General features: G+C 47.3%; 1 protein-coding gene across 4 annotated transcripts in view; it reads left to right on the top strand.

Moving 5' to 3' along the window:
• The window catches only part of Katnal1 (katanin p60 subunit A-like 1), a 57,585-nt gene that overhangs the window by 2,149 nt on the left and 36,723 nt on the right, over positions 1-18,713 (top strand). For all 4 annotated transcript variants that reach the window (XR_868674.3, XM_006504829.4, XM_006504828.4 and 1 more), the window contains exons 2-3: positions 5,608-5,783; positions 8,264-8,424. Coding sequence is in view for 3 of the 4 variants with exons in the window: in XM_006504829.4 (XP_006504892.1) it covers positions 5,622-5,783; positions 8,264-8,424 (323 nt within the window). In the remaining variant the exon portion in view is untranslated. The remainder of the gene's footprint in view (positions 1-5,607; positions 5,784-8,263; positions 8,425-18,713) is intronic.

The raw sequence follows: 18,713 nt of genomic DNA, 5'->3' as shown, positions 1-18,713 counted from the left end.
ATACCTTGCTTCTCAACTATAGTTCTCTGTACCTCTAGATGGTTTTATAATTTCAGGAATGTCTTTATATTTCATAAAGAAAACTCCCAGAGATGGAAGAGCTGACCAATCACGCAGACCCAAACTCAACCATCCACTTTTCGTGCTTCTCCAGGTCTGCTGCTGAGACAGACTTGGCGATTTTCTTAAGAGCCAACTCCAAGTCCCCTCAGGTGACAGGCATCTGTCCTTGGAGTTCCTCCTTGGACAGGGCCTGGATCTCTTCTGGTCTTAATCCATTGATGTGATGTCTCATTCTGTATCTCTGGAGTCACAGGCAGAGACGTCAGCAGCCATTCCTGCACCTCTTCTCACCACTTCCATTACTACAGAGTTACCACAGACATTCTATCACAAAGTTACCACAGACATTGGGAGGACTGGGTTCTGTGTGATTTCGAGATGCCACTTAGAATTCTCTCCTTCAGTTACATCCTGACGTTTCAGAAGAGGTTCAAAACCTATGCAGGAGCTGGAGAGAGAGTTCAGTTGGAATAGTGCTGGGTATGGAAGCCTGAAGACCAGGGGTTCAATTCCCATTTCTCCCCCCACCCTCCCAAATGCTGGGTATACTGGCATATGCTTGTCATCCTAGCTCTGGGGAGGTGAAAACAGAAATCCCTTGGGGGCCTGGTGGTCAGCTAGCCTAGCCTACTTGGCAAGCATAAGGACATTGAGAGACCTTGTCTCCAAAACCAGGGTGAGGTCAAGGATGGTGGTACACACATTTAGTCCAGTATCCAGAAGGTAGAAGCAGGGCGACTTCTATGAGTTTTGCAAATGTGTGACACTTGGAATTCTGGATAATCTTCAGAGGCTGTGGTGGTTTGAATAAACTTGTCCCACGGGAAAAGGCACTGTTAGGAGGTGTGGCCTTGTTGGAGTGGGAGTGGCCTTGTTAGAGGAAGCCTGTCACTGTGTAGGCAGGCATCAAGGTCCTATGTTTAGGCTCCACCCAGAGCAGAAGAGCCCTTCTTCCTAGTTGCCCATGAAACAGTCTCTGGTTGCCTTCAGAACAAGATGTAGAACTCTCAGTTCCTCCTGCACCATGCCAGCCTGGACACTGCCATGCTTCCCATCATGATGACAATGGACTGAACCTCTGAACCTGTAAGCCTGCCCCAATGAAATGTTGTCCTTATAAGAGTTGCCATGGTCATGGTGTCTCTTCACAGCAACGACACCATAACTATGACAGAGGGCATATAAATGCCAGGGCCCTGAGAGGCAGGGTTGTTGTTGCTTGTTAGTTGGTTGCAGTATGTTAAGTAGTCGTGAGAAAGGAAGGAACAAGATGACCATAGATGTCCTGATGTCGAAGATCAAACTTGCCTCAAGGAACTCAACGCCCCTCATCACCAGGAAGTAGTCTAATGATAGCATTGCCCCCTTCCCCCCTCTATTCTTTTTTCTTACCTATCCAGTGTTAGGGTGGTAAAAGGATAGAAGAAAGGGCGTGGAGAAGGGTGGAAGAAAGAAAAACCTACAAAATAGCCAAAGTCTGGCTACAATTATGTTTTTCCTTTCTGCCTCTTTGGGGTATAATCCCTCCGGCCCTCAAACGGGAGGTTCAAGCAGGCACCCACAAACTGCGACCCAGCAGGCTATTCCTGAATGACCCATGGCCAAGGGATGATCTGCTTTCTTCTAATAGTTGAAGAAAAAAGGTATTTGATAACTGATAAAAACGAAAGGAGATTCTGACTTTGGTGACTGCACATGAGTTGTGTTGGGATGCAGCCACGCCCAGTTGTCTATGTACTTGCTTGTAGCTGCCTTTCTCTGGACTGGTAGGTGTGTCAAGAGATGGAGTGACATTTGCACAGGCTTTACGAAGTGCTTGATAACACTGTCACCCGAGTCTCAGTGCCATACATGACACCTACATTATTACTGTTATCAGTGCATACTCATGTCAAAACAAGAAAAGGTGGAGAAATGCATTAGGAATTTTAACTAGGGCGCAGAGTGAGTCAGAGGATGAAGGCAGTGTGCTCACGCAGTACACAGGTCTGTGCTGAAGAGCCCGTACACACCTCTGTCAGCAGAGGAAGCACCCAACATCACATACCCAAGGTGGATAAGAAAGCAAATGCCAGAAGAACTGGACAGACTTCAGCGGGCCATCGTCCTGGAGGAGATTCTGTTCACAGAACTAAAAGATGGAAATGCGGTCAGTTTCCGAATGGCTCGTTTCTTAGCCAAGCAAGGAAATGATTGACCAGCGGGAAGCTGGATTGCAGCAGGCGCAGAATTGTGTCTGGAGAAAATAAATTTGTTTAAAATTATTAGCCTTTTGGCACGAACAGTGGCTCAAAGCGTTGAGGGCACCATTAATCAATTAAAAACCAAAGCAAATGATTTTGAGTGGTTTTCCTTGGCTCTCGAGATGGCAGCTGTTAGCAATACTGTTCAGTTGTTTACTTGAGAAGTCAATGCTGAGACTGAAGTTACTGAAAAAGAGAGTTTTAACAAACAGTTGTGTGCTGAGGGTAGCGAGGACACATGCACAGTGTTTTCAAGGCACCGAAACACCAGTTCCGTACTTAAGTCTGAGAAGTTGTATCTACATTAGAACGATGGTTGTAAACATTAGCATAGAATGGAGTGGGCTCAGGTGGACGTGGGCATGGTGCTATGAGAATGGGGTCTAGATGAAACTTGTAGTTCTCTGACGTTAATTCAAATAGTGTGTATATCTGTCCCGAGGTCAGGGTCCATGCAGGGTTAGTATTGGCCCTGGTGGAATTAGCTGTTGTCTGTGTTGACACAGCTCAGTGTCAGAGAGTAACAACAACGCCCTCCCTTGCCTTAGCCACACAGCTGCCTGATGGCTTAGCAATGGCTAGGTTGTGAGCGTAGGGTAGAGGCGGGAAGTCATCAGACTATGAGGAATTGCCCTCAGCCACTCTTACCGAACACTAAGTGGCTTTAGCCATCAGCTTTTGCTATAAACGCAACGATATTTCTTAATGAATCCACCTTACCCATTCCAAGACAGAACAGGTGCTTATATCAAAATACCGCCGTAAAATGATTGCAGTGCCAGTTAGTGTTTTGACACACACAACATCAGGGTTGTTCAGCTTTCCGTATGGTCAGAAAGTAAAACAAATGACAAGTGATGTGTCTTTTCCTCCCCGGCATGGCCGTCAGTACTCCTCTGAGCCGAGGCTGCTTTCAGTGTCGTTTTCCAGACTTTGATGCACATTTCCACGTTAAATATCCACCTACTGTTGCTGAAGTTCCTTTCAGCCCGGTTTTTAACTGGTCTTGAATAATCTGCAGAATGCATTGTTCAGATACTCTCTGAACAGTGAGTGTGCTGTGGCTGCAGTTTAGTAGCAGTATGTGGGAGGGCTGAACCGGCTCACCCCGAGTCACTTAAGAGAAGACTGCACAGATGAAATACATCCGGTGTCATTACACACCGGCTCTAATGACATCGTGCTTGTGATCGACAGCAGGGAACACCAGCTCAGTCCTAAGCCTTGAAGAGAGTCGATGCTTTTCATGAGGAGACTTGCTTTACACAGTTACTGCTGTGTCTTTTTTATTTTATCATGTAATATGGAAAATTGTTATTACTATTATTGTTGTTATAAATATTTGTGGTTTGTCGAGACAGGGTTTCTTTGTGTAGCCTTGGCTGGCTTAGAACTAGCTCAGTAGCCCAGGCTGGCCTTGAATCCACAGAGATCCTCCTGCTGCTGCTTCCCAAGTTCTGGGATGAAAGGCGTGCGCCACCATGCTGGGCAGTTTTATCTTATTATACTAAGTGTTTACACTGTATCCTCTATTTTGCTTGTTAGTCCTTAGAACTTGAATCCTTGTCTGAACCCTTACAGAGAGGATGCCAGCCCTTGAGTTCTATCAAAAAAATTTCCCCTACATTATGGTATTCCTGCACATATCAGCAGCCAGCAACCTTAGAAGAATGTAGCTCACGGAGAACTTTGTTGAGGTTAAGCAAGAGTTAAGAGTATTGCCTAACAGAAGAAGGGTCCGTTTCGCCTCCCATGGCTTTGGGCTTCAGGCGATGGCAGGCTGGTTTTGTGCTTTCGGTCCTTCATAAGGTAGTTAGTGCTTTAGGGCAGAAGGGCATGCAGGGCAGGGCTGTGGTACCCAGGATAGCAAGAGAACAAGTGAGATGCTGCCACCCATATTCTGGGCAGACCTTCTTCCCAAGGGTGGTTTTCCCTGGGAACATTCTCCGGGATAGACCCAGAGATGTAATTTACTGATCTCTTAGGTGCAGCTTCTTCAATATTTGTTAAATGTATGTATGTGGTATGAATACATGAGTGTATGAGTGTTTGTGGGTCTCTGTGTGTGTATATGTGCACTGGCATGGGTGTGAACAGAGCATAGGTGGTGAAAGGGTGCCAGCAGGGTTCTCCTCCCTTGGTCCACCTTCTAAAGTGAGGCAGGGTCTCTCATGTGGGCCCAGAGCATGCTGATTCTACTTTGGGAGAGTCAAACTATCCAAGCCAAAATAATTGTCTAGGAAGGCAAGGGGAAGTACTTCTATTTCCTTTATTAGACGTTTAACTGGCTTGTTCCAGAAGGTAGTTAGGGTGACTAGCACTCTTCCTGGGTTCTCTCCCCTCCTCCGCATTTCAGGACTCTCTACGCTTATGGTCTTGGGAGGAAAGCTTCTTTGTTGAGAAGCCTTGGGTGATCCTGGGAGACCTTAGGGAAGTCTAGAGAAAAGCCAGAATTGCTGAGCTGAAGGACTGGCCTAAAAGCCAGAGGCTCAAGCACATTCCTAGCATCAGATGGATGGATCAGTTGGGACATTATCAGGTAGGAAGGAGAGAGACACCCATGAAAGTTATCTGACTGTCTTTTCCCTATACAAAATCAATACGTGTTGGAGGAGAAGGGCAAGTTTAGATGTGGAAATCTCTCAGTTCAGTGGATGCATTTCTCTTAGGTTTGCTGTGTGGTGCAGTCAGGGCATCAAAATGGTGACGGATGTCCAAAGGCTGCCTCTGAAGTAAGACCTGAAGTCCCACTCTTTACTCCTGGGGTCCAACAGTTTCAGTGAAAACAGCAAACATTAAGATACTTGATGATAGCCAGGCATGGTGGCGCACACCTTTACTCCCAGCAGAGGCAGGCAGATTTCTGAGTTCGAGGCCAGCCTGGTCTACAGAGTGAGTTCCAGGACAGCCAGGGCTACACAGAGAAACCCTGTCTCAAAAAAACCAAAAAAATTAAAAGATACTTGATGATACTCACATAATCCTTCCATGTTATAAAGAAGCTGGGGAGGACAGAGCCTTGTGAATATGTCTGACTGAGTTTGTGGCTGTTATAAATGAGCATGAAGCACTCATGGCCATTTCTCCTTGTAAATCAACCAGCTGTCTATCACCAGCAAGAGGTTCTCATGTTATCCCCGGGTATTCTGTGATTTCTGTGATTTCCTATGCAGAACTGGAAATTTAGTTCACTATTAAGGCTGTTCAGACTCTCAAGGCACATGTTACAAAATTGATAATTGTTTTAAAATCAGTGCTAAGAACATTTTTAAAAAGAGCCTTGTTTTTATCATTTTATCAGGTGTCTGAAAGAAGATGAATTTGGCGGAGATTTGTGAGAATGCGAAGAAAGGCCGGGAATATGCGCTTCTGGGAAATTATGACTCGTCAATGGTGTATTACCAGGGAGTGATACAGCAGATCCAGAGACACTGCCAGTCACTGAGAGACCCGGCCACCAAAGCCAAGTGGCAGCAGGTAGGATGACGGCCCAGCAGGGTTCCACACGCCATGGCTGCCGTGCTCTGGTAACCTGAGGAAGCAGAGTTGGGAAATTAGCCGGAGCTTTTGACCATTGTTCTTATTTGTCTGAACACTGAATCCAGTTCACGATTCACTCTGCATGTGCTTCTGACACTCTGCCTCCTTACTAGCCTTGTGCCTCCTTACTAGTCTCTGTACCTCCTTACTAGCCTCTGTGCCTCCTTACTAGCCTCTGTACCTCCTTACTAGCCTCTGTACCTCCTTACTAGCCTCTGTACCTCCTTACTAGCCTCTGTACCTCCTTACTAGCCTCTGTACCTCCTTACTAGCCTCTGTGCCTACTTACTAGCCTCTGTACCTCCTTACTAGCCTCTGTACCTCCTTACTAGTCTCTGTACCTCCTTACTAGCCTCTGTACCTCCTTACTAGTCTCTGTACCTACTTACTAGCCTCTGTACCTCCTTACTAGCCTCTGTACCTCCTTACTAGCCTCTGTACCTCCTTACTAACCTCTGTACCTCCTTACTAGTCTCTGTACCTCCTTACTGGCCTCTGTACCTCCTTACTAGTCTCTGTACCTCCTTACTAGCCTCTGTACCTCCTTACTAGCCTCTGTACCTCCTTACTGGCCTCTGTACCTCCTTACTAGCCTCTGTACCTCCTTACTGGCCTCTGTACCTCCTTACTAGCCTCTGTACCTCCTTACTGGCCTCTGTACCTCCTTACTAGCCTCTGTACCTCCTTACTGGCCTCTGTACCTCCTTACTAGTCTCTGTACCTCCTTACTAGCCTCTGTACCTCCTTACTAGCCTCTGTACCTCCTTACTAGTCTCTGTACCTCCTTACTAGTCTCTGTGCCTCCTTACTAGCCTCTGTACCTCCTTACTAGTCTCTGTGCCTCCTTACTAGTCTCTGTGCCTCCTTACTAGCCTCTGTGCCTCCTTACTAGCCTCTGTACCTCCTTACTAGCCTCTGTACCTCCTTACTAGCCTCTGTACCTCCTTACTAGCCTCTGTACCTCCTTACTAGTCTCTGTACCTCCTTACTAGCCTCTGTACCTCCTTACTAGTCTCTGTACCTCCTTACTAGTCTCTGTACCTCCTTACTAGCCTCTGTACCTACGTACTAGCCTCTGTAGTTTGCACCATACATTTTAGTCTTTGAGGATACTTAATTGTAGTTGAATGTATTCTTAATTTTACAAATGTTCATGCTCAATTGTATCTGCGAAGACAATTTTGAAGTTAGGTGTTTCTCGTCGTTGTCTGTCTCTCCTCTCATTTCTGTTTGTAGCTCTGACCTATTTAATAAACGCTTGCCTGGGAAGTCTTCTTACAAACACAAATGAGCTGGTAATCTAATAGAAGGCACTCACATCTTCTCTGTCTTCTTGACGTACAACTTGATTATATAATAGTCTAGTTAATGCAAACTTGAGTTATGATTCCTCCAATTATCGTTGTAACTTAAGATCCCTTTAAACTTAAAAGTACAAAGAGAGCACTTTGAAGTCCCGTTTCCTCTCCTCCATTCCCTACAAGTCAGGAATTAATGCTTCACTGAGTTTTGAGGGTAAATTTGGCTCATTTTCCAACAGAAGACTTACCAAATTGCCTTGAGTAAGAACACCACACTTGCTGTAACTCGGGCTGCAACCCTTGAATCTCCCATTCCTCCTGCTTCTCACAGACTGGGTGCTTGTGTTTGCAGTATCTCCATTGATATCCCTGTGTGTCCTTTACACTGGGTCTGGCATGGATGCCCCTGTGCAGGGCGTCTTGAGTGTCCTATATCCTGGCAGGTGGCTCTCACTCGGGTCTGCCTTTGGTCTGTAGTTTCTTCATGTGTTCTTTTCAGTACTGTTTCAGGGAAGACTTCTGCTCTGCCCTGGAATTAAACATACTTTCTGGTTTGAAAGTTACTATAATTATTAAAATGGAGTTTAAACACCCAGCTTTCCCTGGCATTGCTTGCTTGTGAGAACTAGCTTGCACTGAGCACCGAGTTTGAAGACACTACTTTCCACGCTATAGGTACTCAGTTACATTTTAAACCTTATCTAGGACTCAAAGGAGTTGAAGCCAAAAGAGGCTATAGTGAAAGGGGCCGTACATAAGGGTGGACTGTGTGTGATGCTTAGCACTGGCTGGCAGTGGCCAGACTCTCAGGACAAGCATTTCATGCTTCGTGACTGTGGAGATGGAGTTGAAAATTAACCTCTGAAAGATTTAGCATAGCATTTCAATGTCTGAGGTGGATAACGGCATTTTTCCTTACATGAAGAGGCATGCAATGCAGCCCTCTTCTCCCTGCTCTCTGGCTGTCTGTACCTCTCTGAAGAGCTGTTTGTCAGTGTTTCTATGATTCATTTTGCACCTTTTGACTAACACTAAGGAAGCTTACACTCTGTCAGAATTTATGTGCACTTCGTGTGAGCTCTGAACGGCTCCTAACATAACCACTCCCTTCTTCAGGTACGGCAGGAACTCTTGGAAGAATATGAACAGGTTAAGAGTATCGTCAGCACTTTAGAAAGCTTTAAGATGGACAAGCCCCCTGACTTCCCCGTGTCTTGCCGAGATGAACCGTTTAGAGACCCTGCAGTATGGCCACCCCCTGTCCCTGCGGAACACAGGTGAGTGAGACTCGGTGGATTGGCTCTTGTCACTAGCCATGCTCTGTGCGAAGCTTTATCTGAGCAGTGCTTTTCAGAACCATTTTGGGGCTTATGAGCTTCATACTCTTCTCATGTTTATTCCATGCAGGCGTGCAGAGCTTGTGTGCGCCCTGTCATGCCCTTGTTTCCTTATGGCAGGCCCAGTGACAGGCGCTCTATGACTTACCAGTTCAAAGAAGTCTTTTAGACCCAGGGTTTCAGCCTCAGGCCTGGGCTAGAGGAGACTGACTCCTTCAAGGTGAGGAGGGTGTCTCCTCTGGCTGGGCTGCCAGCACCCTGCTCCATTGACTGACTGAACTGTTCTGCCTGTGGCCTGCTTGCAGGTGTCATGTTGCATCCTCTTGTCTCTTTGTGCTTAGAGGCTGTGTAAGGGCAAAGCAGTGACTGTTTACTTAAAGACCAAATAGCACACGTTCAGTGCTGGCACTGAGCTTTGCCCACAGTAGGAGTTCAACCCTGGGCGAGTAATGCCATTCATCTTACAGCTAGGAGACAGAGGCGTTGTGAGGTGGTACAGTGCCCAGAGTGCTGTCCCACAGAAAGTACATTTTCTCTTAACCAGTAGCTGGGGTCATCTGGTCAACTAACTGCTCTCTTGAAGGTTTCCAAATTTTTTGTTATTTTGTTTTAAGACAGGGCATTGATGTGTAGCCCAGGCTGGCCTAGAACTGGCTATAGCCCAGGCTGCCCTCTATCTCTGATTCTCAGGATTATAGTTCCACATCACTACACCCATCTGGCTCTCTCAGAACCTCTTCCACCAAGTCACAGGTGGTTTGTGATATTCCTGGTTCAGGCAGGTATGAGATGAGAACTTTTTTTTAAGGAAAATTACACACACGCACATGCACGCACATACATACATACATACGTTCGTATGTAATGAAATGCCTCACTTTTTCTGAAAGTCATTAATCTGAAATTAAAGCTAATAGTTAGCAATTAAGTGACATTTTAAAGTACATGTTCTGAATTGTTAGATGACCATTGTTGCTTTTAGAAAGCTGTGCCTGCAGACAGTAACTCTAATATTCGTGACTCAAATGATAAAAATTGTAGACAACATTTTTCCAATGATGATTTTCTACTTGGAAATTGTCCTTCATTACAGGCCCACTTTCTGTCATGTGTCCTTTCTTACAGGCCTATATAGCATGGACTGCATTCATTTTTATACATATTTTTAATATTCTTTTTTTTTTTAAATTTGAGACAGGGTTTCTCTGTGTAGCCCTGGCTGTCCTAGAACTCACCTTGGAGACCAAGCTGGCCTTGAACTCAGATCCACTTGCCTCTGCCCCCTGAGTGCTGGGATTAAAGGTCTGTGCTACCCACTCCCCAACCCGGCTCGGTACAGCTCTTGGATGTAGCAAGTGCCTGCGTGTTCTCTGTGGCTTAGAGACTGTATAGAGTGATCTGAGCATGTGTGTCCCTGGAGAGAAGACTGGAGAGGAGACTCTTATTTCCACATTGATTTAGTTAGCTTTGCGTCACTGATGAATCTCTGAGAAGAACAGTGGAAAGGAAGGCAGGATTGTTGCTCGAGGCTTTGCAGGGCGAGGCCCAGGCTTGCCTGGTGCCCTGCTTTGAGCAGGAGAGCCTTGGTGGGGGACACACCTGGCAGGGAGTGCAGACAGGAGGCAGAGGGAGTAAGAGAAAGGAGCCTGGGGCAAGATTACTCCAAGCAGCCATCTCCCAGCAAGCCTCACTTCTGATAGTCCTACATGGCACCGTCACTGGGACCTGTGTGTAGCCTATGTCCCCTGCGGGACATTTCATGTTCAGTCTGTGACATGTCAGCAACCACAAGAAAACAGGCCAGTTCAAGAGGTTGTGCAGAGTCGGGTTCAATGCCTAAGTGATGTGGGGTGTCATAATTCTAAGACTTCAGGAACAGACTCTGTAAGCAGCAGGGACCTGCCACCCACGCAGGCTGCTGTAGTGACATGTGTGTAGTGACATGCGTGTAAGGCATGTGTTCTGGCACAAGGCTGGTCAGCTAACAGCGCACTCTCAGTTAAAGCCTCCGGGAAGCTGGAATTGAGCACTATGTATTTTTTAATCCTTTACAAAATTTGTTCCTTTTTAAGTCATGAGGCAAAAAATTCCACCTGGAGATAAGGACTAGTAGGCAAAGTTCTTTCCAAAGTCAGTGGCCATCAGCCCAGGTTCTGGTCTGAGCTGTGTCTCTTAGAACTACGGACTATGGGGCTTTAGTGTTGTAAGTGCTCTGAACATTGATTTCAAGGTCTATGCTATGTGTGTGTGTGTGTGGGGGGGGTGGAGAGTGGGGGGTGGGACTCTCGACCTCACAGGATTAAATAAATCAGTGATGATGATCAGCAGGTATTAAAAATCAATGGTCAGCTCTGGAAAAAGAACTCCAGCATTCCTTCAGATAAATAATCAAATCGTGACATGATTAACAACTATCTCATCAGAAAATCTTCAAGTAGTTGTATTTCCTCTCTGACATTTCTAAACAAACACTTAGTTTTCTGGATCCGGCAGAGAGAATGCTGGGTTTTCAGTGTTGAGGACAGTCCTCGGTCAGCACTGACGGCCTCCTGTGTGTCCTCTCTGTACTGGGAGTGCAGCACACACATCCAGTGGCTTTTGCAGCCACATTTTGGTAGAGAGAGTGTCCTAATATCTACTTGTTAAAGTATTACTAGTGATGGTAGGATAAAGAAATTGAAAATCTTAATGAAATAAATATTAATAACTTAAATATAATGAAATCTCTCTGTGGGAGCACTACATGAAACTCGGCTTTTAGTCAATGGGGAAATGGACTTTACTGTCCTACAGAGCCTTTCAGGGATGCAGTGGATGTTCTTGGCTTTGGCCACTAATTGGGCCAGCCCGTTTGCGCTTCTATCTGGTTCAGTTTATGAACTTGTACCTCAGAACTTCCTCTCCGTCTTCCAGCTGAGTGTCATGGTTCATGCACATGGTAGCTTCCACCGGTGCTTCTGCCCCGTATTTTGAAGCTAGACTTTCTGTGTCATGGATCTGCTGAGTTTAACCATGATCATGTTTTAAATCATCAGCAGCTGCTTAGATTAAGCAGTCTTTTATAATAATGTAGATACATTGCCTTCAGAGGGCTGTGCCGGGAGGTCAGAGCAACAGCAGACTTAAACCCCAGAGAGGAGGGGCCTTCTGACTGAGGTCTTTGTTAGTCGGATCCTTAAAGTTAGTGAATGGCTTTGATGACATTTTACATTTTATGCCTAGGCTTAGTAAGCCTGTCTCTTTAATGAGGTGACCTGTCCTTGTGAGGCTGAGCCTAAGGCTGTCTGTATCTGGAACAATACTCAATGTAGCATATAGCCAATAGAATCCTCCCTCCCTCTCCCTCCCTCCCTCCCTCTCCCTCCCTCCCTCCCTCCCTCCCTCCCTCCCTCCCTCCCTCCCTCCCTCCCTCCCTCCCTCCCTATCTTTTCGAGGGTGTGCACATGCACCTGCAGGTAGGGAGGTGTGAAGAGGATGCTCTTGATCTCTGCCTTATTCCTTTAAAGCAAGGTCTTATACTGAATGGAGCTGGGCCAGAAGCCCACACCACTGCAGTTGTAGGAACTTGTGGGCCAAACTCAAGTCCTCTCGCCTGCACCAAGTGCTGCCCCCAAGCCACCACTCTATGCCTAAAATATTCTCTACTCGCTTTTTAAAAGTTAATAATGGTAGCTCTTTTTTCCAGCCTTATTGAAGTAGATTTTAATTTAAGGTGTACAACTTAATGATGGGATCAGATTATGGACTAATGGCTACAATTAAACTTCCTTACTTCAATAATTTGCCCCTTTTCCCCTTTTGCAGTGAGAACACAAGATCTGCCTTAGCAAAATCCACTATACAGTACAAATGGTTAGCTGTGGTCACCTTCATGGGTGCTGGATGTCGAGGATTAATTGGTGTATGATTGGAACTTTACCTGTGATAGTGTCAACCTCTGTTGTGGTCTGAGTCCCTGCCAGAGCTCCTGTGTTAGCAACCCACTCCCTAGGGCAGCAGCCTTGGGAGACTGGGTCTGTAAGAAGGGATTGGGTCCTGAGTGTGGGGTACAGAGACAGGTTAGTGGGGCTAATATGAAGATATTAATGAAGATGTTAATGAAGATGTAGGTGGTATGGGTGGTGTGGGTGGTGTAGGTGGTGTGGGTGATGGTGAGGGTGGTGTGGGTGATGTGGGTGGTGTGGGTGGTGTGGGTGGTGTAGATGGTGTGGGTGGTGTGGGTGGTGTGGGTGGTGTAGATGGTGTGGGTGGTGTAGGCGGTGTGGGTGGTGTGGGTGATATGGGTGGTGTAGGTGGTGTGGGTGGTGTGGGTGATATGGGTGGTGTAGGTGGTGTGGGTGGTGTGGGTGATATGGGTGGTGTAGGCGGTGTGGGTGGTGTGGTTGATATGGGTGGTGTAGGTGGTGTGGGTGGTGTGGGTGGTGTGGGTGGTGTGGGTGATATGGGTGGTGTAGGTGGTGTGGGTGGTGTAGGCGGTGTGGGTGGTGTGGGTGATATGGGTGGTGTAGGTGGTGTGGGTGGTGTGGGTGGTATTGGTGATGTGGATGATGTAGGTAGTATGGGAGGTGTACCTCACAGGGAAGCCGCTCCTCTCCACCCTCGGGCATGGGAGTGTGCCCTGTGAATTTCCTTGCAGGTATGGGCTCCTCAGACCCAGACTTCTCAGCATCCAGATGAGAACAAAGACATTTCTGCTCGTTCTGGATTACCCAGTCTCAGATATTTTGTTTAGTAGCACAGAATGGATGGAGAAGCCCCATCTCCCTTCCCTTCAGCCTTGGTAGCTGGCGCTCTCCTCTGTGGAGCTGTGATCTGATGGTTTCAAATTGTAGATGTGAATAAGATGGCGTTATGTGTCTTTCTGCAGGGTGGTTGTTTCGCTTAGCTCAGTGTCCTCTGGGTTCATCTGTTTTTGTGAATAGAAGAACTGTTTCTGTAAAGCGGGATGATAGTCCGTCTTATATTCACCTCACGTTTTTTATGCTCTCCTCTAAGTTACTTCCATGTCTTGTTCATGCGGACAGGGTTGAAATGGGCACAGAGGTGCAGATGCTTTGTCAACGCCCCATTCAATTTTATTTAGATAGATATTCACAAGGTGGATTACCGGATCATATGGTAGCTCTGTTTTTTAATTTTAAAATATTTCTTTATTTGTGTGGGTGTTTTGCCTGCACGTATGTCTATGTACCTCTTGATCACATATGTGCAGTGCCTGCAGAAGCCAAAAGAGGGCATTGGATCCTCTGGAACTGGAGTTATAGACACTTGTGAGCCACTATGTGGGTGCTGGGAATCGAACCCAGGTCCTCTACAATAGCAGCCAGTGTTCTTAACTGCTGATCTATCTCTGCAGTCCCTATTTTTAATTTCTGAGAAACTCTTGGCATTCTTCATAATACACAGGTTATGTTCCCATGTGGTAGATTTTAACCAATCATGCCTTTTGGGGGAGGGGCAAGTGACATTGTAAAAGTGAATCTGAAATTTATCATTTAGTTTGTTCTGTCTAGGTAATTTTGTGACTAAAGCCCAAATAGGCCTCGAATGCTGTTTCAGCAAGCCCTGGAGGGAAGGCTGGGGAGAGAGCCCATGTGTAAACACGATGGCCTGGGATTGGATCCCTGGCACCCATTAAATCTGGGCATAGAAGTGCGTACGTACCTGCAGTCTCAGTGCTGGGCGGCAGAGACAGGAAGATCTCTGGGTTTTACCAGCCAGCTGGTCTAGCTCAGTCAATGCGCTCCACGTTCAGTGAGCTACTGGGGAAGACACTTGACCTCTGTAGATGTGTGGGCATGCCTGTGCACGATTGGGGAATTGGTACAAAGTGACTCTATGTACACTTAAGGAGATGGGTTTTCCTCCCGTGGGATTTCTTACAGACTTGATGTTAAGGTTGTTGCCACATGTCTCTCTGAGTACCCTGCTAGCTTCAGTAACTGTCAACACTCAAAACAAAACAAAAACAAGCCAATAATAAAAAAGGGTTGGGTAAGGCCAGGGTCAAGCACTGAGAGAGAGGAAACTGCCGTTTCCTGTCTGTAAGTCTGTCACCTCTGCTCTGACTCAGGTTTCTTGGCTAAGGGGGTGGGCTAGGCAGCCTTGCAATAGCTGCTGAGCTGGGAGGGTCGCACAGGGTAACCAAGGTTACTGCCAAGCTTACCCTGTGTGAGTGTGCATCACAGGTTGCTTGGCAGCCCTGCATCCAACCCCTGCAGTCCGAGTAGTGACAGTAACAAAGGCCACAGAGCTTGGCCTCAAGGAGTGCTGGCACCTGTCACCTCCAGAGCTCTGCACCAGCTTCTGTGCACACTGGACGGGACGCACAAACCCTGGCAGCATTTGGTATTGTAGGTGGGAGTCAGAGCATTCCGGATAAAATGGACTCAACCTGGTGACTGATAGTGAGAATGAGAGAATGGCTGGTTTAGATAGGCATCTGTGATCAGGAGTAGGGCGGGGAATAGACTACAGGAGGGTAATGGTCGTTATTTAACAGATCAGCTGAGCTGGAGACTGTATCATTTTTTCCAAATGTCTATTTTTAATGATGGTTCTTAAACATGTTAATCTCCCTTGTAACCCACCACCCACCAGAGGTAGTGGGAGAGAAGGAACTCGGGGGAAGTGAACCTGTTTAGAAAGGTTCTTTGGAGCAACTCCTGTCTGTGTTGTCTTGAAATCAGCAGTTTAGCTCATAGGGTAGCAGGCCACAGAAGCGTAGTCCACTCTCAAACACTCCACAGATACACCAGCAGTCCAGCTCAGTAGAATTGGGATAGCAACAGTGGTGATGTGACCTAGCAGAGACAGCCAGGCCTCAGCCTCGGCTCCAGTCAGCAGGAGGAACCAGCAGGAACTCCAGGAGAGGTCCGTGGCTGTGTCTCTCTCAGGGAAGCAAAGATCAACAAAGATTAGAGACCCACAAGTGTTGTACAGGGAGCTCTATAAGCAAACCTAGCTCAGCCTCCATCACTGTCAAGTTCTATTTATACCCTCCAAACATCATGCGTTCTCTACCACTCTTGCCTCAGCTGACACCACTCTGCTAATCAGCCTGAGTCCAAGGAGGCAGCAAGAAACTACAGCACACCACAAGTTTTTTGGCACATTTCTCTCTATGGAGCTCGGACAAATGCAGCTCAACTAGGCAATGTAAGGTGGACCAATGCACGTGTGTTGTTAGCAAAGAATCCTTCATCACGTGTCCTTTCACGTATTTGCTTTAGCAGACCGTCCTCTCTCCTGTGTCTGCTTCAGCTAAACGTTCCTTCACGAGTCTGCCTTAGCCTTTCACCTGTGTCCACTTCAGCTAAATGTTCCTTCACGTGTTTGCCCCAGCAAAACACCCTTCAACACAACTGACTCTCCAAAGAACCCATAAGTTTCCACTTCAAGAAACAGACATTTTAAGGTTGTTCTTTAAATGATGCAGTAGGTTATGGACTAACACCAGTGCCTGTGGTGTTACACCCATTCCCTTCACATTCTGGATTATATTACCTTCTGGAATATGGGATGGCCTCTGATTTCAGGTTATTAGGAAAACATAGGTAAAGGGGTGAATTGTCTCAATAATAAATGGTATTTACTGAGTTCTGCACATGGTTTATAATTTAATCTTCACCGCCTCCCACGAGCACAGCCACTCCAGGATGAGGGCTGGGACTCAGGTGGGGTTGTGCAGCAGGCACTCACCTGAAGTCAGTGAACGGGTCCAGAAAGACGTCCTAAAATTTTATTTGGATATTTGAGACATGCTCTGCTGTGAAACCTGGGCTGGTCTCAAACTCATGCTCTGCCTGTGGCAGTTTCTCCAGGTCTGAGATTCAAGCAGGTACCACGTGTGCACAGCTAGATGGGAATGGCAGGGAGTGACAGACTGGGTTCAGGATGGAGAGAGTGGTCTACAGTTGGTTCATCTGGTCCCACTGACAAGGGGAGCAGAGGCGCGTGGTTGGGGAAGCCCAGGCGTCTCCATTAGTTATTTACAGAGAGTGGCCAAATGCCTGTGCTACCAGGAGGGCTGTGCTGGCTGCCATGGTGGAAAGACAACGCTTGGGTGAGAAGCATTGCCTAAGGCCAGTGCCCTTCAGGTCTCAGTGCTGTTGTGGTGATGCTGATGCTATGGAGCTGATGCTGATGCTGTGGAGCTGATGCCGTGGTGTAGACAGAAAGCTCAGTTGGAGCAGGGTGGCAAGCGCAGAGGGCCAGCTTCTAGTGCAGGTACTGCTGTCAGTTCACAGGAAGGTGAGAGTCCAGATGTCAGAAGGGGGAGAGCATCCTGTTGGGCTTTGTTCTGGGTTTTTGAGGTTTCATTTTTTTTTAGGTAAGCTCTCTGTAGGAAACGTCTGTCTCCTGCTACAAAATATTTGAATCTTGGAAATCTAGGTATTTATTACTGCGTGTGCCCAAAATCTTTTAAGATTTATTTTTGTGTTATGTGTGTAAATGCTTTACCTTCTTATATGTCTATACACCAGTGACCAGAAAAGGCGTCAGATCCCTGGGAACTGGAGTTACAGATGGTTGTGAGCTGCCATGTGTGTGCTGGGAACTGAACCAGGGTCTTCTGCAAGAGTGACAGTGCTCTTAACCACTGAGCCGCCTCTCCAGCCCCCTAAGTTTGGCTATTTCTATGTTTTAGAAAAGGCAGCTGAAAATAGGCATTCTAATTCATTAGAGACAGAAGCAGGAGAACTGCAAGCGATGCAGAGTGAAGCCGGAGTACATGCACTTCCACACTTGCATGAAAGCTCTCTGCCTCTCTGCTTTCCCTGGTGGTTGCTGTCTGCTGCTGAGTGCCACCTATGGGCAGGCATTCTCCTCAGCTCCTAGGAATCCTGGATTCCCAGTCCCCGCAGCGTTGAGTTGAACTTTTGGCTACACTGAGCAACTCACTCATGTGATAACGCCTCCCACAGCTGCTGGCTTCCCTCCTCACCTTTGTGACACTTGCTGTTGGCTGTCTCAGTTGGAACTCTCCTCCCTCTCTTCTGACTTCGCTGGCCTTTACAAGGCTCCATGTCCTTCTCTTCCTTCTGTGACTGTGGCCTCTTCTCTTGCGTCCTCCTCTTGTGTCTAGCCCCAGCCCCCATGCTGCTCCCGATGCACTTGAGCTTGACATCACTGGTGCCCACCGGATGCTGACAAGCAAGAAAGGTCTTTGCCATGCAGTGCCTCCTGTTCTGGGAAGTCTGCTGCCTTTGCACAGCAGACCAGTGCCAGCTCTGAGGGCAGAGGGGGTCTCCTCTTAGCTCTGCCCCTCAGGGGCCCCGAGGACAAGTTGCCAACTTCATCTTCCCTCTGTAAATGGAGATCATTGTGGCAGTCACCCCGTGCGGAGGCTGTAAGGGTGAAGTGGCTTAGTGCCTGGAGAGTGTGAAGAGCAGCATGGCCCGGCAGGGGGCCAGGACAGCTGTGCAGCTCCCCACGACTCTCCAGCAGCTCACGACACCCTTCCTTTGTCTTTGCTCAGAGGATTCCAGAAGTCCAGCCTATTCTATCCTTTTGTACAGACTACAGGCATGCCTATTGTTCACCCCCCCCCCCCCCCCCACACACACACATCCACACCCAGACATGCCCCTGGGACTTGATCAAGCTCGACTTGCATCCCCAGCACCAAGAACAATGTGTGGTGCAGAGTAGGTTCCAGAAGTATTTCCTGAAGGGATGTGCGCACACCCCACTCCGAGTCTCTGCCCCTTATTCTCCCTTTCTGCTTTGCTTTCATCCCTGCTGACAAGGATTTGGTGGTTGTCACAGTGACGGTCTGCTAGTGATAAGCTATCAGTTTTTATTTTTAGAATATCCATCTCTTCTGTCGCTCTTTAATGGTAGTTCAGTGTAGACTACCAGGCTGGTATTTATTCACTGTGCCCTGATGACTAGCTAGCTAGTTGCTCTGTGGTTTTGAAAAACGGCATGCTAGTACACTGTCAGTCTTTTTGACCATCAGGGCCAAGATATGTGGCACTGTGCAGCCCTATCAAAACCTCTTTTTAAAGAGGCCCCCTGAGTCTGTTGCTTACACAGCCTAGAAGTTGTCACAGAGTCCCCACAGTGAAGCATGACATCGTGCAGTGATGCGGCAATGGACAAAGAAATACAGAGTGGAACCAGGGTGTCCTCTGGGACGCTGGCAGAGTCTGTTACACATGTAATCTCCAACTGCAGTGAGGTGGAACTGAAGACGTAGAGAGCACACGCATGCTTCCCACAGG

This window comes from Mus musculus, chromosome 5, assembly GCF_000001635.26.
Source record: "Mus musculus strain C57BL/6J chromosome 5, GRCm38.p6 C57BL/6J".
Lineage (NCBI taxonomy): Eukaryota > Metazoa > Chordata > Mammalia > Rodentia > Muridae > Mus > Mus musculus.
This window is presented reverse-complemented; position numbering and strand designations above follow the sequence as displayed.